This window comes from Fringilla coelebs (genome assembly GCF_963513975.1).
Source record: "Fringilla coelebs genome assembly, chromosome: 1".
Lineage (NCBI taxonomy): Eukaryota > Metazoa > Chordata > Aves > Passeriformes > Fringillidae > Fringilla > Fringilla coelebs.
In genome coordinates, this window is record NC_140028.1 from 12,875,458 (window position 1) to 12,902,806 (window position 27,349).

Below are 27,349 nucleotides of genomic sequence, written 5' to 3' on the forward strand. Positions count from 1 at the left end.
GGGAAGGACAAGTACCCAGCTGGGAAAGACGACACCAGAACAGAGGGTTTGTACTGGGGAAAGTGCATCTCTGCAGAACTGCAGGTGTACCGGGGAAAGATGCTGAATGACATTTGGTGGGCTTGAGCACTACGGTGACAGAGGGACATGACTCTGTGCCCAAGAATAAAACTGCTGCATGAGAAGGATTCTGCACATGGTTTGACCTACACCACAGTTTATTTGTAAACATTTGTTACATGTGTCAATAATTTAATTGAACACACACTTTTTACAATTCGATGTATAATATTAACAATGTCACACTAGAAGAGCACAACTGTATTCAGTTACAGTTGTACTTAAAACTTCCAAAATACAAACCATTTGAAACACTGAACACGAAAGTAAGGGAAAATCTGAGAACAATGAAGGAAAAAAGTGCAATAAATCATGATCCAAAAAACCTGAAAACAAACGTAACACACTTCCTTAGCTGGCTCCTGAACATCTTCAGGTATATCCATCTAGCTTCAATACTACTTGGGTTGTGCCAGAGCACAAAGCCAAACTGTCTTCTTCAAGCTAAAAATCTTGCTGAAACAGAAACTTAAAACAGCTTTACAATGTGTAATGCATGTGATTTTTTCCCCCGGTCAATAAAACTACCTGAAGAAAAGAAATGGATTTAATTTGTCTTTATTTGCAATATAATATAAAATAGATTCTTTTGGTATGAAGATCTTTGAGACCTGTTGGGTTTTTACACCATATTTAAAACAAAAGTCACATAGTTTGAAGCCTCTTGACCATCCCAATCACTGTTGCTGTAATAGAGTTTCAGGAGTTTCAATAGACTTCTTTGGTTACAATTTATTCAGTAAACTTCAGATATGCAGATTTGAATATTTAAGCTCCTAAACTAGTGTTGAAGCCCCTAAGTAAGAGTGGCTTGAGTTCTAACAAACTGCAACACATCTGGAATTCTCACCATTAACTGTAAGATTTATGGGTATTAACCAACTCTGAGGAGCAGACTACTTTTATTGAGAAACTTTACTTTAGACAACCTAGTAACAAAGGGTAATATCCTTCACTTAGCAACACTGAAGAATATGCAGTGAGAACAGTAAGTTTTCATCTATTTTCAAACTTTCATACAACTTGCACTATCATCACTTTACATACTAGTACGGATAGTGCGTGGCAAAATTTAATACAATACAGCAAACTAGCTCACCTACTGCAGCTCACAGTAGCACTTAAAGTAACATCTATAGCCCTGGAAGTGTAAGCCATCACTACTGCTGAATTCCTCTAGTGCCAGGTATTGGCTTCATCTCCATGTAACAGTTCTCACAGGAAAGGTTTTCTCAGCCATTTATAGCAGATTGACATCCAATTCCTCTTCAATTTACTTTGGAGGAAATAAGGCAACTTAAAAACCGCTATAGAGAGTATGTATGTCCAGTACAAAAAGTCACAGTAGTGTAAATTATCAACTTTATATGGGTGATGTAACTGTGATATATGCAGAATGCTAAGTTCAGCTGTTGCTGGTAAAATTCCAGAAAAAAACTGATATAAGAAAGCAGCACTGAGCAAACTGAAGTATTACAGATTTCCAGTTTCTTAGAGCACAAGTCCTATGCTTACACTTCAGGAATGTACATAAAGCTAGTGAAAAAGAATGGGATCTTCACAGTTGTAAACTAAGTCACTGCATTATCCTATACATTTGTACATTTGTCCCCTTCAAGCTTTTGACATGCTTTTTTAATGCAGGACAGGATACAAACCCAAATATTGCCATATTTCACCTTGCTGCTGTTCAGCACCATCCATGTCACAGATCCTTGACCCACTGTGTATTGCAGGATAGTAATGACAGGATGATTAAGTCTCATTTTTAGTTATTACTATTTAAAACAAGGCAGTTTTAGTAAAGAAGGGAGTTAGCAGAGAAGTCTTAACGAACTACATTGCTTGTCCTCCTTGTGTGCTTAACAGAACAGACTTTTTTAAGCTGGCAAAAAGTTGTTAATACCTAATATAAACAAAGTCATGCTACATAAAGTCATCCCCTACAAATAGAGCCAGAACATGATCTTAGATGAAAAAGCTTACTGTTAATTTTTTTCATGATCAACTAATAGTTCAAGGAACACAGATTCACTGAATTTTCTGTCTCCACATCCTCTGCTGTTATGTTCCTTTGCTAACAACCGATGTGAAAAATCAAGAGCTCTGTTCTTTCAAACATTAATCAACAGGACAGAACTAGTTATCGACCTTAAACTCACTTTATGACAACAGGAATTTCCCACAGGAATCATCACCAGCTTCAAATTACAGCTGAAGTCTCCCAGTGGGATCAAATTTCAGACACTCCTGGTTTCACACCAAGAGGAGGATGAATCCATTATCATTAAGAATTCTGCAAACCTCTGAGATAACCACCTCAGATCTTCCACAATTCCATACCTCCACCAAGTACTGACAGAGATGGAAGTGCATCACTCATCTTCAAAGCGGCCTTAGGTCATCAGCAGGACACTGAGTCTGCACTAACTCAGCCTCCTCCTTCCATTGTACTGATCTGTCAAGGCCCCATTGTTAAGCTGAACTACACAATTCAACAATCCTTAATGCCCCATATCATCATGATATTTTTATTTAATCAGTTGGTATCACTGAGCTTTCAGAGGAAGAGCCAAATCTCTTACCTTTATACAGAAAAATTTTCAGTAATACAGTACAAAACTAAACAGAATTTATGTCTGAGTAACGAACATAGAAAACTACTATTGCAATTTTGTGGTGACAGCATAGAAATTTAACAATCATCAGAAAGCCTAGAAAGGGCATGTTTAGTTATAAAAGAAAGATTGTCTCAGGATAAAAATAGTGCTGACAGCTAAAAAGCTCTCTGTTGCAGCAAAATATGCAGTAATGAGTAACAAGTTCTAGACAGTTTAAGTACTTCCCCAGTACTGCAACACAACACATTTTGTAACACTATTTTTACACGGGTTATGCTGCAGCAGCAGCATACACTTCTTAGTGGTTGGCACTAGGAATTAACCATAATAAAAGAAAGGCATTTAGTGATCAACGCACAAGAACCTCTATTTGACCTGTTCCCTAGGTGTGGTTGAAAAAAACTGAGGAAGGGGCCCATCCATTCCATTCAGATAATACACCTTCCTTGAACATGAGATTCTTGGCAGGAAGAGGAACACCCATGTCTGCAGAAATTGGCTGCAGAAGTGAACTTGAAGAGCCAGCATCATGGAGCTGATCCAGCGTTGAGATTCCTTCCTAAAAGCAAAACAAAGAAAACTATCTTAAAAACAAAGAATATGACAGGTTAATCTAATTTGCAAATACACTTTGAGTTTCTGAAGTGTGTTAGTATAATCCAGTGAATACCAAATAATTATGAAAGTAAAAACAAAATAAACAAAATGAAGTAAGTATACAGATGCCTCAGCTGCATTTTTATGTGCAAGATTAGGTTTCCAAGAAACCTTCAGGGTAGCTTGAGACAGCTGAAGACCTAGAAAAAATGAATGGAAAGCTCTAAAATCCTCAGGACACCTATCAGACTGCTATTTATGCTTTACCATGCTAAGATAAATAAATTTGGAGGAAATTACTTGACCATATTCTGAGGGGCATTATTTCCCAGAAGTTTGGTTTTCTCATCTTAAAACTCACAGCAGCACCTTTTTTTCCCTTTCTATGGACATCATCTAGAAAAGTGTATCTCAGAGATAACATCTAACACATCAGGACAGGAGCCACTTGAGACTGAGAGTTGGTTTCAGGGCTTCAAACCTACTGGGAATCTCCAACATTCCTGTTTCCATCAGGAAACAGTTTCAGGATGACCATCATTCATAACACTACCTGGTTAAGTAACCTGAAAATTCATTACCTTACTGAAAAGAGAGTTTTAGAGAAAAGTATCATAAGACAGAGCACCTAAGCAGATTCCATGTTACACATGGCTGACTTCCATGCAGAATTAGAGCAGGCTGCAGACCTGACATTCCTCTTTGCTTACTACACAAGATCCCTATTTCCTACCTACACTCCTAAAAAATCCTTCCAGAGTTTGTAGGTTTACATATTTACACTCATTGACCACTAAGTCTAGAGGATCTTAGGACAAGTACAAAAGTAACTGGCATGAAATCCATGTTAATGTATTTTTTTTTTAATATGGAAACATTGATTTGAGAGACAGATAAATTTAGCATCTCCCTGGTTTGCAGCAAATCTCTCCAACATACATATCCAAGCAGCCACCACATAACCAGCAGAGTAGGCTGCTTACAACAGGAGGAGTGAAGGACAACTTTGGTGAGGGAGTGCCATAAAAAACAATTAAAATAATTACATAGTGGAAGTGGAAGCAACCACAGAGTTGAGCCAAGTATTAAATGAGGCTAAAAAGGGTTAGGGAAGTACTTCCTTTGTCCTTCAAATAGGTCTTGAGTGCTTAATACAGTTACCATTTAAAGAAAAGGAAAATAAAATAAACCATGTATGTTTTCATACACCCAAGAAAGGCAAGGAGGAGGGCAGAAAAGGATGATAGGTCATACAGAACAATTAACATCTGGATTATTGCTCCTTACCTGGAATGAATGAACAAAATTAAGGACCTGAAGAGACAGCTTTCTACTGGAATGTAGGAGTTTTTGAAGGCTGTAAAAAACGAAAGAAACTATGGTCAAGGTACGCAATTTTTTACCTGTTAAGTACCCCTGTAGTAAATTTCTCACAAATAACTCCAGTAGTATGTAACAGCATGTGACAAAAGCTTTCACACATAAAGCTTGATAACATTGTCATCACTGAAGGGGTGCTTGACTCATCTGCTTTGAGTCTAGTCAGGTAAAAACTATTTTCCACACCATTTACACTGAATAAAATGAAACAACTGCAATTGAAAAATATTATTTTATGTAAAATAAGTAATATACTAGACTCATTCTTATCTAGGACAGTCTGGTAACATGACTTTTTAAAAGTTTATTAGTGACACACTGTTAAAAGCAGGTCAACTACTATAATAAGAGCCTTAAGCCTTATTTTCAAGCAGCCTTACTTTTGTTTTCCAGAACTGTGCCTTAGGGAAAAAAATACCAAAAAAAAATCCACAAAAAGCACCACCAACCCCCTCACAAAACAAAACAGACAAACCCCAAAATCTCATTGTTGAAAGAATAATCTTTCATAAAGAAAAGCTGCAGTAAAAAGCATTAGATGGATGGATCCTAAGCCATGACTAAGCCATGATACCAACAGTGAAGAAAACTTCTACAAGAGCTAAATGCATTTTATATCAAAGCATTACCAGCAAGCTCTCCTCCTCCACTCTACAACAGTTAGGAGGAGGAAAAAAAGCCTGTGCTAGGCTAGGAAAGGAATATGAGCAGGAAGGCATTCCAAATTTACTCTTTTCCTGATCTGCTTACAGACAGTTTGCAACAAAGAATTAATTTTTGCTTTACAAAAACTATAAAAAAAGTTCTAATCTTAATCTTACCACAAGTGAAGAGTAGTTGTACACATCTATGAGCCAAAAAAACCTCCCTTACACATCGGAATTAGCTACTCTATAAACATAGCTCAGTTCTGGTTTATAGTCATTGAGTTGCATGTCTTTTTGCAGAAGCTCCACACACACCATCTGTTAAAGCTGAAACCAATAAATTACAGCTCACCTTTCTTTTCTACATAATCCGTGAGTGGCAATTTTTCTGCAGACCTTCTGATTCAACTCAGAACTGAAAAGTGGAATGCCAAAGCATAATTCCAGGGGAACCCATTCCAGTTCAGTTGTGGGTACTACAGAAAGAACAAGAGATAACGAAAGTGTGAGAAAAAGAAAGCAAGAAAGCTCATTCTGGGGTCAAATTTCTTAGATTTGGATCCACTAGACAGCTCATGCTTTTTAAAGACAGCTCATTTACTGAACTGCTCATTATTTAAGGGAATCTGAAGAGGAATTTCGCATTAGACTTGTCCCAGAGAATAATCAAACAATGAATTCAGATCCTTAAAAACAAGGTAATATTTAGTACAAGCCACTTGTCATGTTTTTACCTTCAAGGCTTTGCTTGACTGCAGAATCCATTGAGGGTTCTTCTATTACCATCTCAAATGATTCTGTGCTCCCATTTACATCAGATCCTGACGCCAGTTCAGTCTCTCCTAAAGGCAAAGTAATTCTTACATAAACATGCACATGAATAGAAGCTTAGTTACCTTTACCCAAGGTCTATAAGGCTATAAAGCTGGAAGAAGGGATAGAGAGAACGAGAGGGCTGGACTCATTTTGGACTGAAGAGTTATTTAGGGATCCTCAGCACTTAGGAAAGTTTAAGCTCTGACATATAAAAATGTCACAATTTATTTTTTATATTTAAAAGAGTATTTTTTTCCTTTTTTGACTGTTATAGTTCAGTCATCTATCAATCTGTATTTGGTATTTCTGAGCCAGTCTTAAAGAAGAATTAGGAAGTAAGCCTACTGCCCACAGATTTACACTCAAAACTAGTTCCTATCTATATTGGATAGTATTTTGTAGTTATAAATCAAAGAATTTAATCCTTTGCTCAAGTGACTGTATGTGAAATTAAGGGGACAGATAAAAAAGACAATTATTGGTAACCAACCTCTTCCATCAGAAGCATCACTCAGCTTTCTGTTAGCATGTTGACTTGAAGGATTCAACATTGTGACATAGCCACAAAAATGCTGCAAGTCCACTTTGTTTCTCAGTATTTTTAAAGCCGTATGAATGCCCATGTTCACACGAGAGAAGTCTAAGGAGGAAACAAAACATATTCCAGTGTCCTTTAAAAGAGGCCTCCCCACAACCATGTACTTCCTCTCTAGGCCAGGGTAAGTCTTGTATTTGGATTTTTCCTGCTTGTTTTCCTGCTTTTTCCTGCTCCATCTTAGTGATCACATTCTTAGATATGGGATAACACCAAGCATGAAGTGGTATTTTATAGTATAGTAAGAGAGCCAAGGAGAAAGAAAAATACAAACAAAAGATAATCTCTCTCCTACACAGACACATTCAGACAGCAAAAATGGCAAGGTTCAGCTAGCAATCAGGTGTCCAGCTCTTTCAGTGCCAGAGTCTTCTATGGCAGATGCAATGCAAGATACAGGTCTCACATTGCTGAAATTCTGAAGAATCAGAATACAGCATTAGAGCTTAACAAGAAATTTCAACACCAAGTTGCTCATGTCAAAACTTGAGAGATTCTAACTTCAGGGTTTCTTCCAACTTCATAGACATATCAGAGAGAGCAAATATAATAGCAACACATTTTGAACCTAGTAAAAACTAAATTAGGAAGTTAGTTTTATTTCTACTTGGCCCAGACTTTTCTAAGTGGTATCCTAAATAAATTTAGATTTTGTACCTGGAAATTCATACTTTTAAGACTGCTCTCACTTGGAGAGGTTATAGCCTCAACTATGCAAAGCTTCTCTCCTTTTCACCAAGGAGTAATGAGAACTTGTTAATTCCTGCCTTTCAAAATCAGTTGAGCTAGACAGACTTTGAAGGAATAGATTTTGTTAGCAAAGCTTTTCCTGAGTTAAAAAACACCATAGTAGGTTCCTGGTGCTAATAATCAAGGTAAGTTTGTTCAGTTTCGGCCTCACCTGCCTTACAGTTGAGAAATGCTCAATATAATATATGGAAGAACTACTTATGCAGTTAATAAATATGCTAGTTAATAATTCTTTACATCTGTGTTAGGAGATAAGCGAGGCCAGAAAACACATTCTAATTAGGTCAGAGAAGATAGAAAGGGGAAGGTCACATGTCTAAGCTCAGAACAGACTTGTCAACCATTTAAAACTTTCCATTTTCTCATATGACTCATAATATCAACAAGATTGTTTGAAAAGGATTATTGCAACCTTATTGCACAAGGTGATGTGCAACAGATGTGTAATGTAATGTAGAAATGACACAGATGATCCATTACCTCCCTGTTGCTCGGCTTCATCAAAAGGGAAAGGTATGTGCATTGTTTCTCCCATTCCATGCATGCCATGACCCTGAACATCAAGAAATTAAATTAGGAACAGAAAAAATAGTCATCAGCTTAGCTCAGTCCTACTTGTGCTCCCTTTTAAGGAGTAGCACCCAAGCTGATGAAACAAACCAATGGAGGTTATTTATGCATTAATCATCTTGCTCAGCTGAAATAATTGAAGTACCCCACCTTTGCCCTTAAAATGCATGTGGCAAACACAGTGAGGTTAAGTTACACTGTAGAAGAATAATTTTTCTCTCCAATTACTGGTTATAAAAATATTTTCTAAAGGCTGAGCACTTCTGGAGCAAAATGGACTTCCCACTCCTGCATACAGAACATTTTTCAGCAGTCACAGGCCGCTTACAAGCTGGCCTTTGAGAACATGTAATTTTATGTTTCTTACAATATTAAACATCTATTTATTTAAATGATTAATTCTGAGAGTTCAGCTCAACCAAAGAAATTGATGAGGAAACAATTTTAATTCTTCCAAGTAGAAAAACCCAACTTATTCTGCTGTTTGTGATAAACAGATTGTTTTGTTCCTACTTTACTGTAAGAGCTAAATACCAAGCAGTCTGAAAAGCTGTATTTCTTAAATAACAGTTCATAATACCAGTCACTGCTGTCTAAAACCCTTGTGGACCCTTCACTTTCATCCCAGTTTACTATCTCCTCTACTTTAGCTACCAGAACTCATTATGCTTGCCCATAATAACTCATACATAGTGTGAATTCAGTGCAAAACCTGTGTCTTAACCACCAATGAATCACAGCAGCACTGCCTACCAAAGTTAAATGCATTTTTCAGCTCTTGGCAAAAGCTCTTCTACATTGTTAGTATCCTCTACCACGGAACAGGTTAACTCAAAAAATTATGCAGGTTTTCATCATTTATACAGAGCACTCTGTACCTGAATTAGAACAGCAGAATGAGTTAAAGCATCATTCAACATTGTGAGCACATTTGAAGTAGGAACTACTCCTGGGTCGTGACCCCAAGACGTTATTAGTAAGCGATCATAACCCTGGAAGAGAGAAATTAAGAGTGTATGTAGTAGTAATGAATGATCTAAGCACATAAATTGAAATATTAGAGCTAGGCATTAACATATCATTACAACCAGGAGGTTATTATAGGTAACTACAGATCTACAGTGCTGTACTTGTAACCAAGGACCACTCGTGTTTGTATTCTTGTATTTTCCTTTGAGATCTTGAGGTTTGCCAACCTCAAAGTTAAAATGCTATTTTGGACAGGAAGTATCTGTCACCAAATTCTGTAATGGTATGTGGCCATTGCAGCAGCCTTCCAGCAAACAGGAGATGAATATAATCTCACATCAATTTAAAAGCAAAATAAAAGCTGGATAAACTAACACTTCAGCCAAGAACAAAGATAAATCAATCCCCAAAATATCTATCAAGGGTGGGGTGGGGAACAGGAAGACAAAACCACAAATAACTTCCTAGTTTCTCAGTTTTCAAGACTGAATTCCACTGCATCTCCATAAGATTTCTAGAAATATCCTGACAGTTCCCTCAGAAAATGATGTTACAGAACAGCAACAGGAGAGAAGCACTCACATTCCCACAGAGGAAAAAATATCCAGACTGGGAGATCATTTTGTTCAAGAAAATCTGTCCTGTCAGCACACTCAGATTCATGCAGTATTTTGAAGTTTTCCAAGGCTACCACACTGAATGTTTCTTTACTAACAAAAGTGCACAATCCATACATGTACAGGTGGTTTAAACTAATGACAAACTAGGGTTTGACTCAAGGTCATCACCAATGGCCTTACAAAATGCTTTCTGCTCTAGAAGACTTGATTCACTTAATCCTATGTGATCTTACAGTAAATCTTAGAAATACAGGTAATCTACAAAATTTTTGAAATCATAAAGGGAAGGGACACATGAAAGGTTTGAGGGGAATCTACAAATCCTAGTGCTAGAGAGGGCTGCTAATATAGGTACATCAAAGAATGCACTCCCTCTCTGAATGTCTCCAAACCTTTCTAAAATATTTAGTTACTCATGTATCTACAGGATGAAAAAAATTAGAGAAAAACTTTAGAGGCCTCTCTGCCATTATAAAATTCAACAATTCTATTTTACAAGTATAACAGCATGACTCAAACACTGCTAAATGCCCACAGCATTCCAAAGCAAAGTCAATAGATGCAAAGATTTTTTGGTTCAGGCAAGTTTAGAAGCTGTCATGGCCACTTCCAGTTCTCTATACATTTGTCTAGTATACAGAATACCCAGCAGTGCTCCTTTGTGGTACTTTTGTCTTTGCTAGTATTTCAGAGACAGAATGGGAGAAGGCAGCACCTGAGATCTTTCAGGCAGAAGTTGATCACCTGTGCTGTTTGGTGGGACTCCTTGCCAAAGCACTGTATGGATGATAAAAAGTTAGGTGGATTCCAGGCTGGAAGGAATTGAGGAAATCAACTCATCAGTGCAGAGCCAACAATTTAAGTCACAATCTCCATGTACAGAGAATCACATGCAGCCAGGGAGATCAAGACCAGACCATGCAGGAGAGTGGAAAGGTCTTACAAGGAGGTATTACACAATGTGCTGCTTCTTCCTTCTTCCAGACACTGCTACAAGTCAGGCTATGGGGCTAGGAAGACCTTTTTTCCAACTTAATGCAACCTTTATTACATTATTCTGTCATTAAAATTGTAGGGACAATTACAGCCAATAACTCCAAAGTCTCCAGCACAGATTTGGACAAACTGGAAGTGATCATGTTAGCCATTTTCTAAACCAGGCAGAATATACCAGGTCTGCATCTTTTCACACAGCTCTTCTACATTTTTCTAACACTCTCTCTGGATGGGCTAACAAACCTCAATTCTTAAGACTGCAGTGCCACATTTTACACTTAACTTGAAAAGGGGTGACATTAAATATACTGGAGTGACATTCTGACAAAGGGAGAGACAGAAGTAGCATTCCTTTATCAGAACTTTAAAAGAAAACAAATCAAGATGCTGCCTAAAACCTGCTTCTAGAAAAGGAACATCATCTACAATGAATTATACCTCTGACTTCACCTGTTTTCTCCACATAGCATACAGGATATCTTTGAAACACTTGGAAGGGAGAATAAATCCCTACTCAGAGTACCTGAAAAACATCTGGGAGTTTTCGAAGACGTGTTCCTTTAGAGAGCAACAGGGAGGGTGGTCCTTGTCCAGTTATATGGTATATATACAGTTTGAACCAAACTGAACTGACTTCTGGTATTGCAGGCCCAATATGCTGAAGAGAGATTATTCAAAAAATTATAAATAACTTCAGATTGCAACCATCATTCATACAGATTTAATTTAAGAAGAAACTGTTTAAAAGAAATATAAATCTAGTTTTTGAGCACTGAAATAAAAATGTATTACTCTCCACTAACTATATTCTAGGTACTTAGTCCAGTGACACAAGAGTCTTAACAGAAAGCTGACAGTAATGTATTTTCTATGAATCTAAATTCAAGAACAAAATATCCGTAACTGACTCTAACTTGAACAGAAAAACTGTTAGTAAGTTAAATGGACTTAATTTACTAAATATTCCCATTTTTCCTCAACATTTTTTTATTAGATTAATTACAGTGATAGTCTACATGTTAATAATTTTGTCAATTTAAAAGGGACATCTGACAGATTTTTTCACCTGGGGTGTACAGCTGCTAATAGGTCGAATTTCATTGGTGAGTGGTGCCATGGAAACCAGCAGAGTGTAGTTTTTGTTGAGAACTCTGCTGCAGGTAGCTGGATCCAAACCAAGCAAACTCTCACATCGTAACAGGTCCAAGGGAAACCCTATGTTCAAAATACAAGATTCTTAAATTATCACTTAAAATGGAACATACAAACACAAACTATGACTTCAGATTTTCCTCTCTGCTAAGCATGAACACAGTATTTTCCACAATGAAGTTTTAAACAATTGGGCTAATTTTAGTAAATCTGTACAAAACTTAAGCAATTTTATGTACACAGGGCTGTCTGACACTGAACTAGTTCCTCACCAACTAACTGAACACAGGAAATACACACAGATATGCTGAGAAAATTAACTAAGTTTTAAAAGAAAAACCTAAAAAATTGTCCCCATTAGAAGAATACATTCCTTTTTTTAGCTAGAAAAATGTTTCTTTGACAGAACAGCTGACTCTTCTATATGGCATTCAGAAGCATGTGATTTGAAACAATATCTTTCTCAAGTTCAGCTTGTCTTGCCTTTTATTATGCTTTAATCTGTTGCTCTGGATCTTCAGTGCAAGCCTTGGCAATCAAATCTGTCATTCAACAAGCAAACCCAGTAACACAGGCTCAAAGGATGATGAAAAATATTTCAAAGTATTTTTAAGCAAGTAGGATACCAACTGCTACAAGAGCAGCAAGGGCAGAAAGCTGAGTCCATGGCAGGTTAGTAAACCAACCAGGAGGACTTCCAGACGTGCTGACAGTACCGTTATTGGGTTGGTCAGGCTGCACGGCCTGCGCACCCAGGTCCTTATTGTGCCGCAGGAACAGGATTGTGTTCCTCAGCGTAAGGGCGTGGTCGAAGTATCGCTGGGCTTCCCCCTCCCCTGTGCTTTGAACCTAAACAAGAAACAAAGCAAATGCAACTGGCAGGTTGTTCACATAAGGATCAATTACACCAAAGGAAAGATGAACAAATTAACATTCTAAAGCTTTGTAACTGAGTAATAACCCTGCAGGTTATATGCAAAGGTGATCTACAGCAACTATTAAATGAAAAGCAGGTCTTGGCCATGCTAGTGGAATGGTCAAAAAGCACACAAAGACAATATCTACAGATCAGAACCATGATCTTTAGGTAAAGGACAGAAGTGTCCAGTCATCCTGACTGGTATGAAATGATGCAGCAATTAATAGCACTTCTACATGATTCTACAGTTGTCCTTCTAGAATTATCTTTAGAAGGCAAAGTTGGCCCCTTTAACACTTCAAGTGCCAAAAAAGCATTTTGTCAAACATAACAATTTACCTTTTCCAGCTCCACCAAGAAGCTGTCAAGACTCTCATCTGATAGTTTCCCAACTTCAAACATAGTGACTGCGTGACTTTTCAAGTTCTGAAACAACAAAACAAAACTGCCTTCTTTGAGAACAGAATGGGCAAATAGAAGTTGTACTAAGCAAAATTACCACTTAAAAATAATACAGAAGATTTTTGTAGTATTTATTTTTTAAATAAAGCCGTATTATATTGATGTCAAAGTAATTTAAAGCTTTACATATTTATTCTTGGCATAATACATCAAACAAGTTGAACATACTGGTGAGAGATTTCCCATCATTAAAAAGGCAGTGAGAGTAGAATCAAACAGGAAGGCAATGCGCTTTGTGTGTCCACTGGACAGGTTCAGGCTGCTCACGCTGGCTGTTTCAGCTAATAGAAAACAAAAAGGAAGTAGATGATCATCATTTGTTTTATTTAAAAATAGTACCATTAAGTTTAATCAAATCCAATAACAAAGAAAAAGGAAAAAGTTAGTAATCACTATACAAAGTAAACCAAAATTCCCTTATTACTACTAAACTACTGATTAGCTTAATTTAGAAATTGGTATCTTTGTGTCAAGTTTATATCCACAATACAGATCAGTCTCATCTTCAGAAAGAAGATATTTAGCTGAAGACTCTTAAACCAAGAAGTAGACACCACCTCCCCCACTGAGTAGTCCATGTGACAAAGGGATCAACATAATCTGCGTTTCACTTGTTTCTAGACCTCTTTACAGCCTACACCACTCTATAAATATAAAAATAATTGATCCTAATGTATTAAAATTTACTGTTAGTGCTAACCTGGATCATCTTGACTGTTGGTATCTGTATCTGTGGCTGATGACCCAGCTTCCTGTATAGGACTTCTGTTTTCCCCACTGTCCCATGAAAGCAGCATCTTTTGAGGATCCAAAGTACTCCTATTAATGGGAATTAAAATCCACATCTATTGGTCACTGTAGCACCAGAGAAGTATCTCTGCCTTCCAGTGCTAGAAGTCCATGCACAGGCATACCCAACACATGCCTTTCAATGTCCAAGCCCTAATCAGTCAAGTTTAATATCCCTCAGGGTCCTGCTTGAGCTTCAGCAGAAAGGCTTATTGGGGGGTTGAAAATTTCAGACTGTGAAAAGATCTTAAAAATCAAACCACCATCACAGAGCAATTCAATGGAAAAATCTAATCCATTTTGTTCTCACAGTCTGAAAAAGCATTAAAGAAAACAGGCATAGCAGTAATTTTAAATGGCTTAGCAGATATTGAACTCAAAGCACCTAACAATTCTTAATTAATGCAACTTGGCATTTCAACTTGGAGAACTCTGTTGATTGGTATTAACAGCACTTGCATGGGAAGTGACATAGATACACACTTATGTGAGAGTGCCACTGACAGAACTGCAGTAAGTCCTGACAGCAAACAAGCAAACTCTATGCACATATCCACTGCCAGCAGTCCCAAGAGCCACAGCCTCTATAATAGCACACTCACAGCTGTTATTTCTGGTGCCAGGAGTCTAAAACAAATACACATTCATCTGCTGGAAAAGTGAGCAACTAGGTACCTAAAGGTCAAAAAGCCAGCACTAAGTAACAGCACCAAATGGAGCACTCTGAATTTACAGGCTGAATTACCATTCCTCATCTTCAGATTAACATGAGGATCACTTATTCTTGTCATTATACCCATTAGAAAGCCAAGTGAGACTTGTTATTCCAGAAGTCTTAGAAAGCAACCAATAGCTTTAAAAACAGATGTTCTAAGTTTTCCCTTCAATGAGAAAAATAAGCCTAAGAAAGAGTAAAGACACTTACTTCAGTCTGTTTACTGAAGGAACATTCTTCCATGATGGATGAAGATTATCCAGGTTTATTACTTGGCCTTTTTTATGAGCAAAGCCTAACCGACAATACATGGACACAGCATTCTGCAGAACACACACACAGAATAAGGAACTGCTCTAGGAAACCAAGGTTGCAAGACAGTGAACTTTCTGTATCCAGTTAAACAAATGCGTTGTACATACATACCTTTACTAAAGATAAGTCAATCTCTAACACGTTTGCCAGCTTAAAAATGAAAAAAGACAAAAAGCTGAGTCAGCAATACAGTAGTAACAGGGCACGTAATCACTATTTGTGGGATTTGGCATCTTTTTATTGGTCTTATTTCTAAACCCAGCCTGTAGTGATAGAAACAATTTTGTCTGCATCAAAGATTATGAAAAAAGAGCATGAAGTCTCATAACTGTCCCACTTGAAAACATGCAGAAGAAATATGAGGCTATCTTCCACTTCCACCCATTTCTAGGCTAACCTTATATATATCATTTTAGGTTAGTCATGTATGTCAGAAGACACACAATGAGGAAAACAGATCCTGGATATATTTATTGGGTATTTTTCAGATATGTATTCAGCAAGTTTTGAGAAGATCTTATGAAAACGTATTTGTCATACTCAAACTATGCTTATGCAAAAGCTACATTCCTATTTTAAGCCAACACCCTGTGTGCTTTCGCTGCCAAAGAAAAAATTACTCGAACTTTTCTCACATTAGCAAAACAGACTTTGTTCCAGTTCTAAGTTATATAAAAGCCTACTTCACTCAACTCTGTATAAATTCATTCCAGCTAATGTAATTGTTTCACTGAACTGAAGGTACTCCTTCAAGATTGAAGAACTATAGAAACTACAGGTTGCATCTTAAGCCTGGCAGTATGTGTAAACAAAATCACTGTATATCAACCAGTATCTCTCAGTATTTTTAGCAGTGTGCTTTGGGCCATTTTCAAGTATTCCTAACTCCCAGACATAGGTCAAGTTTTACTTACCTCTGCCACATTAGTATGTTCATCTATTGAAACAAATATCTTGTACAGTAGTGTTTCAAAGTAATCACCTTGCACTCTGTTCATCACAAAACCTTCGAGTGGTGGCACTGAAATAAGATTTACTGTCAAAATTACAATCTGGTAACTTAGTTTATTGAACTGCAACTGCACTAAAACAGAAAAATCAGTTTACACTTTAGTTTACATGGCACCTGCAATTTTGAGAATTTCTCAGGCACGAAAAATAAAAATCTGAAGATAGGACATGAGGTATTTAAAATTCCCCCACTCCTTAAGAAAGTAATGCTTGTCAACATGTATTTGTAGAGAAACTAAAGCCATGCTACCTTCCATCATAGCCTTGCACTTTCCAGCTCATCAACTACAGATAATCCAGGCCATAAAATGATTTTGTAATGTGGATGGAGATTAAATCATTACTGTGATTGGAGTTGGACAAAAAGTAGGTGTGGGTTTTTTTCTGAAAAAACCCATACCACCCACATACCTGAGACTTCAAGAGCAATTATCTAAGCAGTTAGTCTCTTGCATTTAGAGGACTTTCAATTAAATGATCTCTATACAGCAATGCCAGGTACTTGTGCATGACCAAGTTCCAAACAACTTACACCTTTGCAGATTATAGTGAATTCAGAAACCCCGGAGACTTCTCACAGCAAAACAAGCTGCTCAAAGGGCAGCCCATGTGCTGTGCTAGTCTAAGCTCCTACACAGTCCCCAGGCACAGTCTGTGACTAATTGAGGTGACAATACCCATGAATAATAGAACTGGTATCTATTAAACCTTACATCTATCTGGAAAGAAGTCAAAAACCCCATGTATGTTTGGTAAGGTAACTACCATTCTCTATGCTATTCTTCCTTTTCATTACAAACTTATAGGAGAGTACTTATTAATTCATTCCATGCCTCCCATAAAAGAATCTCATCTTCCCTAAATACACATTCAATACAACCTAAGAATTCAAGTTGAAATAAATCCTGTATACAATAAAAACAATGTATCAATAGGATTGAAAACATTTCGTCAGTGAAGAGTTTCATAGCTCAAATGTTTTGTTTGGGCACAAACATGTATACAGACAAGCAGCTTCCTACACAGAGAATTACAGAATGATTGAAAGGAAACTGAGAAAACGTAGGTATAATAACATGAAATATTTACTTACCTGCAATACAGCTGTCATCAGATATTGGTACATCAAGGTAAATAAATCCTTTGTTATACAAACCTTTTTAAATAAAAGGACAACATTTTAGAAAAAAAGAAAAAAAGCATTTTTCAAAATACTGAAGATATAAAGCAGACTTCCCCACCAGCAAATTCTGATTTTAAAGTAATTTTTCCTAATAACCTCCCCACTAGAATAATTCTTTGCAATGCACAGATCAATAAACTACACCTTATACCAACCAGGTGTCACCCTTAACCAGAGTTCCTCACTTGCAGCCTGATGCAGCACACTTGGAACTCTGCAAGTACTTCCAGGACAGCACAGCAAATGGACCACAGATTAAAGAAGTTCCATTTAAAAAACATAAGCAAATCTCTGCTTACAAGTTAACTTAGTTTTCACCATCATCACTGTATTGTCAAGAAGTGGGGTTTTTCTCTTCAACTGGCTTTGCCAGCTGAGGATGCTGGCTTCATTTGGCTACTCAGGCCAGAAGTCACACACCTGGTAGCAAGGATACAAACTAAACCACATCAATTCTGGTGGTCCTTACACGTCCTTGCCACACATGGTGTTGTTTATGCAACTGCAAAAGGAAATTCTGGTGCATTTCAGCACAAAGAATTAGCAAAGCTGCAGCAGATATAGACAGACACTGCATACAACAAGGACAACAATACAGCCAACATATAAATTGCACTATCCCAGCTTGAAACTGATTTGAGCACTAATCATCTCAACTGAGCTCTGCAGAGAAGTCAGCAAGAAGTTATTAAGAAAGGGGAAAAAATTACAGTATGGTTATCCTAAAGTCTAAGTTTTGCAATAGCCATCATAGAATTATAGAATGTGCTGAGTTGGAAAGGAATCATCACAATCATGGAGTCCAGCTCCTGGCCCTGCACACCCCAACAATCACACCATGTGCCTGAAAGCATTATTTAAACACTTATTGAACATTAGCTATACTTTATTGGCAAGGCATAAAGCTGAACTACACAGCATAAATAAGCCAAATTGATTGTCAGTGGTTTCTTTGGTGTTACCCAAGATCAGTGCATCTACACTCTACTCATTATGATGGCAGTGAAGTTACCCAGAGCCCTCAGGTGAAGTGCTACTGAAAACCTGAAGAGGACCTATCAGCATGTTTTATACACAGAGAGCTCAGCTACAGTGTGTGCCTGTACAACTACAGTGTATTTAGTTAATTTATCATCCTCAATCAGATCTTAAATAAAATGCCTGCATTAACCCATCAACTCACTTGGATTCCCTGTCCAACGCCAGCAGTAACATAGTCAGCTTTACAAAATGATGTGTACCAACAAACCAGCTTTAATGGATCAGGATGACATCACAAGTCATCAGCTTGCTGAGTGTGGTCTACATTGCCTCTCCTTTAGATTCAGCTCTTATGATTGATCCATCCTTATCTATACACCTGAAATGGACTGGTGGCATTATAGTTTGGACTCAGCAGTCCTCTTTGCTGAGAAAATATGATCTTTCTCACAGTCCCATTACATTAATTGTATGTACATTCTTTTTCCATACATTAGATCCGTCTAAACTTACTAAATCTGAGCTGTAACACTCTCCAAAAACAATGGGCCATTTATAAAGAGATTATGAAGTGGTTTTGGAATTAAAATTTTATTAAGTGTTATACTGTCTCAGATCCCCTCAAGAGTATAAATTTCACCTACCTCACTTTTGCAATTGTTTTATTCTACTCAGTAACAGACAATGGAATGCTGCCTCAATTTCTCATTAAAAACTGCAGTGTGCAGGTTTGAGTTCTCGTAGTAAGCCAAGCCATCACAGACAAGACTTTTCAAGGAGGAGTTTGTCAGCGAATTTTTACTCCCTAATCTGATTTGTCTATACCTACTACTTGTTAGACTGAAATGGGAAGCCAATAACAGCTGCAGACTTCTGTGAAACAAAACAGATCCATTTTATGGTATTAAAATAGTAGAAAAATCTAAAAAACTTTCCTTTGAAAAGCAAGGAGTGCACTTTAATTACTCAGGATTACCAATTCTGACATTTTTAATTTTACTTTCTCTTGTTCTCATCTACATTCTCTTGCTGCACAATCTTTATTGACAGCTTCTAATGAAAGAATTTGTTGACTCAAACAATAACAGAGCTGCTAACTGTTCACCATTAAACCATTTACAAGATCTAGACTGCAGTCTGTACCAGCTTTTGAATATTTTCGTCCAACTCTCCTTTATGCCTCAGCTGTTTACATCACCTTTATTCCTATTTTCCAGACACTATTAGAATTTACTAAGCAAGATCCAAAATCAGAAATGTTCATTAAAACTTACTGTGAACAACATTGAAGTCTAAAGAACCAGCAAGTTGAGGACCTGAATCAATTATCTTATCAATAGCAGACTTCTCTGATGTAGTACAAATCTAGGTTAAAAAACATCATATTAGTTTCTTGTAGAAATGAGTCTATGCAACTTAATGCCACTCAAAAAACTCCCAAACACTTAAGCTTCAAATCAGTCACAAGTAATGTAAGAGTATAGGGAGTAACCCACGTTGCTAGCCAAAATATTTACACTGAAGAATTTACTGCAGTTCCTGTTCAAAGTCTCTACATTTTTTAGCTTGTTCCCACACAAAATTATGCATGCTCTAGGAAAGGAAATTAATTGCACAAGAATTTGGCAAGTGAACTCCACAGTATAAAAGATTTGTTCTTTAAAACTTCCAAATAGTGTTCACCCACACAACTAGAATCATTCTAGAAAGAGGCCCATTAAATATCAAACTAATTGGCTTCAAATTAACTATCCTGGGCTGCTGGGATGTCTGAATATGAGTAGCCTAAGATATTTCAAAAAAAGAGATTTCATCACTGCTTTAAATATGTTCTAATCAAAACAAAAAACTTCTAGAGAAAAGAATAAATCCAGATCAAATGACCAAAAAACCACCTGTGAGAAATGAAAGCAGAATAAGGATGAAACAGTAACTCATCTCACAAGCTTTTTAGGTGCAAACAATGAAAAACTAAGCAGACACAAAGAACAGAAACAAAGAAAATATGTATCAAATCCACTGCCATTCTGATACTAATTACATTGAAGCTGAAGATTGAGTCAAAGCTGACCTGTCAGGGCTTCAACATGAGATTTGAGAAAACATACTTTGTTGCTTGCTCCCTACATATCATATGATCATGTACATAAGTTACCACAGACTTGATACAAAATCACCTCTACACTGTACATAGTGCAGAAAGTACAAAGGGGAGAGAGGGCAGAACACAACAGGTCAAAAAAAAAATCACTAGTTCCATTAGTTACAATCTCTAAGATACTCATAAGAGAGCTGCTGCAAATTTGTAACACAATCTTTGTGTATTTCATATGAAAGCAAGGCACTGCTTTCAGGTACTATCAGTGTTCACCCAGATTTAGAGATGCAATCCATACTACACTACCTTGATGTCATCCTCAGTGATGTACCCAGCCTGCACGACCCACCACGCTTCTATAGCGATCTCCACGGGCTTCACAGGCAACAGATCATGGGCAGTTTTCCTTCTGAAAAATTTCTGCAGTGGTACAGTCCATTTGAGATAGTAATAAAGAGCACTTCACATGCACAGACATTCATTTACCTTCATAAAAACTGTTCTGTATAAACATCCATTTTTAAGTACAATATATTTACAGACTGGAGACACAGATGCTATTAGCACTTTAGTGTCATTTAGCAAAAGTTTCTCTCTTCTCTTAGATCACATGGAAATAGAAAGGAAAAAAAATATTTCTATATGATATTGTTAAAACTTCCCATAAGCTCATCCATATTGTAGGTGTTGCTAATTAAAATCCACATTATTCCATCGTAGTAGGATTAAGTCCGAATTTAAACTATTTGTGACATTTCTAATTTGAACAGGTAAGAGGGCACAAGTATAGAAACAGGGTATTTTAAAGGAGTTCAGTGATTTCAAAAAACACATTTTAGGAACATATTTTATTTATTTTAAGGAACAAAGTACAACATTCTCAATAAGCACAGACCTAAAAAAAAAACAGTGAATAAAAAACTGGAGAATAGTGTTTATTTATAGAGCTAAATAGCTATTCTTTCATTGCACAGTCATTACTTTTTTTGTTCACTACCAGCTGCATATTTTGGTAAACTCACTTTCAGTTAAAGGACTATAAAGCTACTGCAAGAACACTTCTGAGTTCCCTGAAGAAAGGAAGGAACTGTCTACTTCTATCAACCATCAGAATGCTTTCCATGTGCGCTGTTCATACCCAAGGATGTCTGTGCACTCATTACATTGTCTTAGAGAAAACCACACTGCAAGAATTCACACCTAGATGGATCACTGCTCCAAAATAAACTGTGATCTCAATGGCACACATAAAAACATGGAATAATTCTTTCAGAACCAGTAGCTGTCCCTGCTTATAGTAGCCAGGAGACATTAGTTATCTGGTACCATAAAGTATAGCTCCAAAACTATAAGATAAACAAAACTTAAAAACTAGTAATTAATACCTTTTCCTTTACTATACCTTAATTTTAAACCAAAAAGCTCTTTATTAACTTGAGGAAACATAATATAATTAACAATACACTTCATCACATTCAATTAGCCACACTATTAAACTGACCAGGGCCAGAAAATTATTCCATTCTTCATTTCCTATGAAATAATACAGGGTAGGGGGACAGGAGGGTAAAGGAAAGGGAGGGAAAATTAAAGACAAACTTACTTTTGAAGACCTGCATTGGTTCATTAGATCAATATACTGGTTTCTTCCTATGCCAAGAAGTCTTAGACCTGAAAAATAAGTAAGGTTTTATCTATCTTAAGACAGGTTTAAGCTGAAGATATATTAAACATTCTTCAAAGAATTAGACCTTCTTCTTAAATAACATTTTCATTTACTTTTATCCAAAATAAAAGGACAGTTATGGGAGCTAAATTCATTCCATAGTCCATCCCCATTCTTACACTGTGTACAGGTTAAGGGAAAATAAAAAGAAATACCCTATCACTCAAATCACAGAGTAGCAGTTAATAACCCAACTACTTTCCTCCCATACTCCCATCAACAACTTCAGATTAATAGTTATAGTTTTTCTTTCCTTTAACAAAGCCCATGCCATGCACTGGATTAGAACTCTAAGAACCAGAGACACAAAAGGGCACTTAATCATCTAAGGAATATGATTATGATATAGTTGAGTTAAACTGAATCAAAATTGAATTCCATAATCTCTAGCCTTCAACCATTAAGGAACCACAAACAGATAGTAAAAATCTATTCACAAGTTTTAAGCCATATTCTGTCTCAGCTTTAACTCCAACTTCTAGTTCAACACTATCATTTATGAAAAAAATGAAATTAAGGAAGTCAATTACACTGCAGTCACCAATCTGTAGCTGTGCTAAGATAACAGAATTGTTGGGGGGCAGCAGAAATCAAACAAAAACAGAAAAACCTTCTCTTTCTTCAAACTGCTGACTAACACTAGATTTCCAACAAGCAAAATGGTGCTGAGGAAAGTTCTTCATCCTGCTTCTCTGCTGAGAGCATTACACAAGAGCTAACTAGTAGTTAACTGAGAATATCCTTCTAAAAACCAACTGTTTCCAAAAGCTGCAGGCTACTTCTCACCTGACTACACACTATCCTTAAAAATAACTTTATGAATGCATACTAAACGCAAGGAATTATCTGTTAACTATAGAAAACATTTCAGTGGCAGGTTAATAACATCCCTGTACCATCAGTTTACATTTTGCTCTATAAGACTTCTGAGTAGGCTATTGATCTTACTCTGTTCTCCTCCAGAGCTTGAAGGTTTTTGCTTTCCTAAGCTCCTCATCCCATACCCAGGTGTAATGGATAAAATATCTTGCACATCCAGAGGGTCATAAAACACCAGATCCTCTTGCCTCTCTTTTCTGGTACATTATCCCTCAATTCACACTGATGTCAATTCAGGAGTGTCAGCAGCCTCTCAGTGTCCTGCTAAAGCCTTCAGCCCAACACATGCCAAGAAAAGCACACTAGGAAAGGACCAACAGCTCAGCTTGCTGATATACATCAACAGGAAATGCAAGCAAGTAGGAATGGACAAGCAAGGACACAGGCAAGGTTTTGTACCATACCTATCTGCATTCAAAGCAGCCCAATTCCAGACCTGCCTGTACTGACAGACCTCTATATGAAGGGCACACACTAAATATCACTATTTAAATGTTTTTACACTTTCATTCACATGCTCATATTTAAGTAAACAGATACCCACAAATCCATCTTCAGAAGTGCCTTATTTCTAACTCACTGAAAGCAGTAATACTTACAGTCAGCAGCAGTGAAGTTGGGTAAAGAATCATAGCTTTTTTCACTGTTCATTATATCCTTAAAAAGAAAATAAAACTTCTAAGTTGCAAGAAGAAAGTCATAGTTTCAGAGAAGCAGGTCCAAAATTCTGCCTGTTGTTTTTACTTTAAGAATGAAATAAAATTTAAACAGATTTATAAAAGTCAGTTACCTTATCAAACATGACAATTATTCAATTAATCATTACACAGTAAGTTTAATACATAAAATGTGAGACTTCTGTTTAATGTAAGCTTTGCAAAGAAAAATGTTGGCTGAAAGACTAACAAACAAAATCCTGTATCTCTCTTCACAAAAACAAACCAGCACACAGAATTGCCAACAGTAATAACAGAATAAATAAACAACTAATCCATTATGTCTGCAATCACTATATACAAAATAAAATGAAAGCACTTCAAATATCCAACGAAAATAAAAGGTTGCCAGAGTGCTGACAGAAAACAGAACCATCCTTGTTCTCATAAAAACAAATCTGCTTCAGGCTTCTCAAAAAGTTTCCAATACGGTTGAAATGAGGTATTTTTTTTACAGTTTTAAGTGAAGACTCACAAATCTCAAACATCAAAAGAGAAAGTCTGGTCTCAGACCCAGCTCCATATGACAAAAGTCCAGCTCTTGAAAGGCTAATGAGGCAGAAGGGAAAACATGGCAGGTAAAAGCAGTTCTCCACAAACTTCCCTTACTGTTTCTTTACTTCTTGGCAGACCTACACAAAACCAAAAACACTACCTGACACTGCCCAGTATGCATTACTGGGCCATTACCAACACTTTCAGATGGAGAACAAGACCCTCCCACCACAGTTCTGCACTCACCTCCATTATCCCTGTGTAATAGGAAAACGGTGTTACCCTCAGACCTTTCACCATGATGTCAGACAAATGATACGGGTACAACATGAGATGATCTCGACTGTATTTTAACAGATCTTCATAATATTTACGTTCATCTTTCTTAACATGTTTAACTGCAAGGGGAGAAAAAGTTACAATGTTCTTTGATGTTCAACTTTTTAAAAAAGTGTTACAACAAAGGGTTAAAAATAGCATAATGGCAGCTGACAGAAAACTACAAGCAAAATAAAGCAGTGGTGGAATTCAGCATCCAAGGATTTCTACACATGATACAAGTAGCCTCAGAGACTTCAAGGAGCAGATTTATCTAAAAGGTCACCAGGAAGTGGCCCATTGAGATAGAACTCATGCAGCTTGTAGAAAATTATCTTTTAATTATTGAAATTATTATCTGCTTTGGGAAGAAAAATGGATTCAGTCAATGTGAACTAAATTGAAAGTCTGCAAAAAAGTCCTAGCCAAAAGCTCCTGTGAATCAGGATAACCGTCTGCATGTAACCTAGTGACAGGCTTAACTAGCCAAACCCTCTCTCAATTTCTTGGAAAATGGCAGCAGAACTACAGCAGGAGTTCAGTTCTACCTGCCAACTCCATAACCTTCAAGAGTACTTTGCTAGAGAAGTTTTCAAATGGACTCAAAAGTCAGCATTTTTTATGCTTTTATTATTTAGAAGCATTTCTTTTCAGGGAAGGAAGAACCTTTGAACTGGATCTGCTCTTGCACTTTACAGCAGAGACAAGCTTCCACAGGGGCAGGACTCAGAAGTCACTTTGCTTCTTTACTCACCTAAGTTATTCCGGTACCGCAGCTGATTGCGGATGCTGTAGAGCACGACTTGCCTCTCATATTCCCTCTGAGAGTTTCCAAGACCCTTGAAAACATAAAGGCTTTTAACTGACTTGCACAACCCCCACTGCAAAGTGTCTTATGAAGAAAGACATGCAGGGAGTCCCCCAGTTCAACATAACAGTATCTTTAGTCTCCCTAGGAGTTCAAAAACACCTTTAAATAGGTCTTTACACAGGATGCATATTTAAGCGATTTTTAGATTATTTTTCCTAGTACCACTCCAATAAAAAGGGAGCATCTGATTTTCAAATCAGACATGATGCATCATACATTTACCAAGCATTCAGTGTCATTCAGCCTTGAGAAATTACCCAGAATTAGTGTAGCCACAAACAAGCATGGTGAATGATGTGAAGCTTTATTTACTGCACCTAAGAAACTTTTAACACCAAAAAAATAAAAAAAAAAAAAAAGGTGAACCAGCTCAAGTTGCAGCTTTGCGGAAGTTAAACTATCAACTGATCCTAGGTCACAAGATTAAGGAACAAGCACAGCACATTACTTGACAATCATGAAAGAAGATAAAAAGAGAACTTTGGTTCATGCTTCAGATGCCTTATTTCAAGAACTATCCCCTCAATATTCCCCATATTACTCTTCTACTCTGCATCTGCAACAAGTGATCTGGGTTGTTTGGTTTTTCTCTTACCTCTCCTGATTCCCTCATTGAAGCTTATATTAAAAGATATCTTTTGACAAAAACGTAATTTACTGCACACATGGGATAAACAAGAAAGCTGCACACAAACTGAAGAATCAGGAATTAGAAAAGCAACACCTGATATCAGAGACAGGGTCTGGAATTGATTAAATATCAAAAGAGAGAGCCAAGTGTTACCTCAAAGGACAAAAATATTAAGGACTATACTAACAATAAAGCAGACAAAACAGTATACCAGAAGTTACATTAAAGAAAATAATGCAATAAATACTGGTATATTTTCTATCCTGAATCACAAAGCCAACAATATGGCACTCAGCTGTACAGGTAAAGAAAAATCATCATTTATTCTCCTCTTACTGCTCCTGGAATCTCAAACTCAAGAAATTGCATTACTCGTGGCCTGCAGCAACTACTCATCCTCTCCACCCTTCCTCTGTGCACAAGCAGGAATTGCTTAACAGCATCTGCTTTAAAGCAGTGTAAGGCTTTGGAACAAGAACCTCAACTCGAAACAATACCTCCTCTTTGCTATCAGAGGCCCATTAAATCCAGGCAATCAAAATTTCATGAGGTTTTCTTTTCCATGAGCCACTTGCAGCAAACAATTCTCTGCCTACTGAAACGCGGGGCTGCACAAGCCTCCGAAGGCACCTGTCCCGGTCCGGCCGCCCCCACTCGGGGGTGGCATTAGGGACACCCGACCCCGCTGTTGGACACCTGCACAAGCCAAGCGAGGACTCCACATCCCCCCTGGGACCCCAAGGCACCCCGATTTATCCCTCTCCTCACTGAGGCCACACTCACACACACACGTACACTGCCCGCTCCTCACACAGAGCACACACCGCTGTCTCCTCCCCTTCTCCCCACAGACACCTCGCACACACTCAGAGCCCCCTTTCCCCACAGAGGGGCCGTGCACACCCCACACCCCCCTGTCCCCACAGAGAGCCCCGCACCCCCCGCGGGCCCGCCCGCCTCGTCGCGGGGCAGGCAGGGCCGAGTGCCCCGTGCGCCCCCGCCGCTTCCCCGGGCCGGCAGCCGGGCAGCCCGCACCTGCCTGACGCTGGCGGGCAGCCGGGCCCAGGGGTAGTTGTGGCGGATGTGGAACTCCACGTCGATGTTCATGGCGAGCAGGCCGGGCCGCGGGCGCCGCCGCCGGGAGGCGCTCCGGCCCGGGAAGGAGCCGCTCCAGCCCCGGGAAGGAGCCGCTGCGGCCGGGGCCGCCCTGCGCTGCCCTGCGCTGCCCGCCCCTGCCCGCCGCCTCCCGCCCGGCGCCGCTGCCCCGAACCGCCCCGGAAGCGCCGCGCACGCAGTTCCGCGGGCGGGGCGGGCGCTCGGCGCGCCGGGCCGGGACGGGAGCCTTGGGGCGCGGCGCTGGTGTCCCGGGAAGGCGATCGCTCACCTTCTTGCGACCCCCGACCGCGG

At 38.1% G+C, this 27,349-nt stretch overlaps 1 protein-coding gene across 2 annotated transcripts; it reads right to left on the reverse strand.

The window, feature by feature from the left end:
• FAM91A1 (family with sequence similarity 91 member A1) lies at positions 1 to 27,180 on the reverse strand. Of its 2 annotated transcripts, XM_084226787.1 has the most exons (24): positions 26,978 to 27,180; positions 25,195 to 25,279; positions 24,369 to 24,520; positions 23,511 to 23,568; positions 21,910 to 21,977; positions 20,613 to 20,726; positions 19,483 to 19,573; positions 17,138 to 17,200; positions 15,948 to 16,054; positions 15,145 to 15,183; positions 14,929 to 15,041; positions 13,915 to 14,033; positions 13,383 to 13,495; positions 13,092 to 13,178; positions 12,550 to 12,682; positions 11,748 to 11,896; positions 11,205 to 11,339; positions 8,975 to 9,088; positions 8,007 to 8,079; positions 6,672 to 6,821; positions 6,100 to 6,207; positions 5,718 to 5,841; positions 4,626 to 4,695; positions 1 to 3,300 (listed from the first exon to the last, which is right to left on the reverse strand). In XM_084226787.1, exons 1-24 carry the CDS (start codon positions 27,047 to 27,049, stop codon positions 3,124 to 3,126), a joined length of 2,514 nt encoding a protein of 837 aa, XP_084082913.1. In that variant the 5' UTR covers positions 27,050 to 27,180; the 3' UTR covers positions 1 to 3,123. The 2 variants fall into 2 exon arrangements, with proteins under 2 accessions (XP_084082913.1, XP_084082914.1); XM_084226788.1 differs by lacking the exons at positions 25,195 to 25,279; positions 26,978 to 27,180 and having other exon boundaries at positions 23,511 to 23,654; positions 24,369 to 24,497.
• Positions 27,181 to 27,349: the final 169 nt, after the last annotated feature.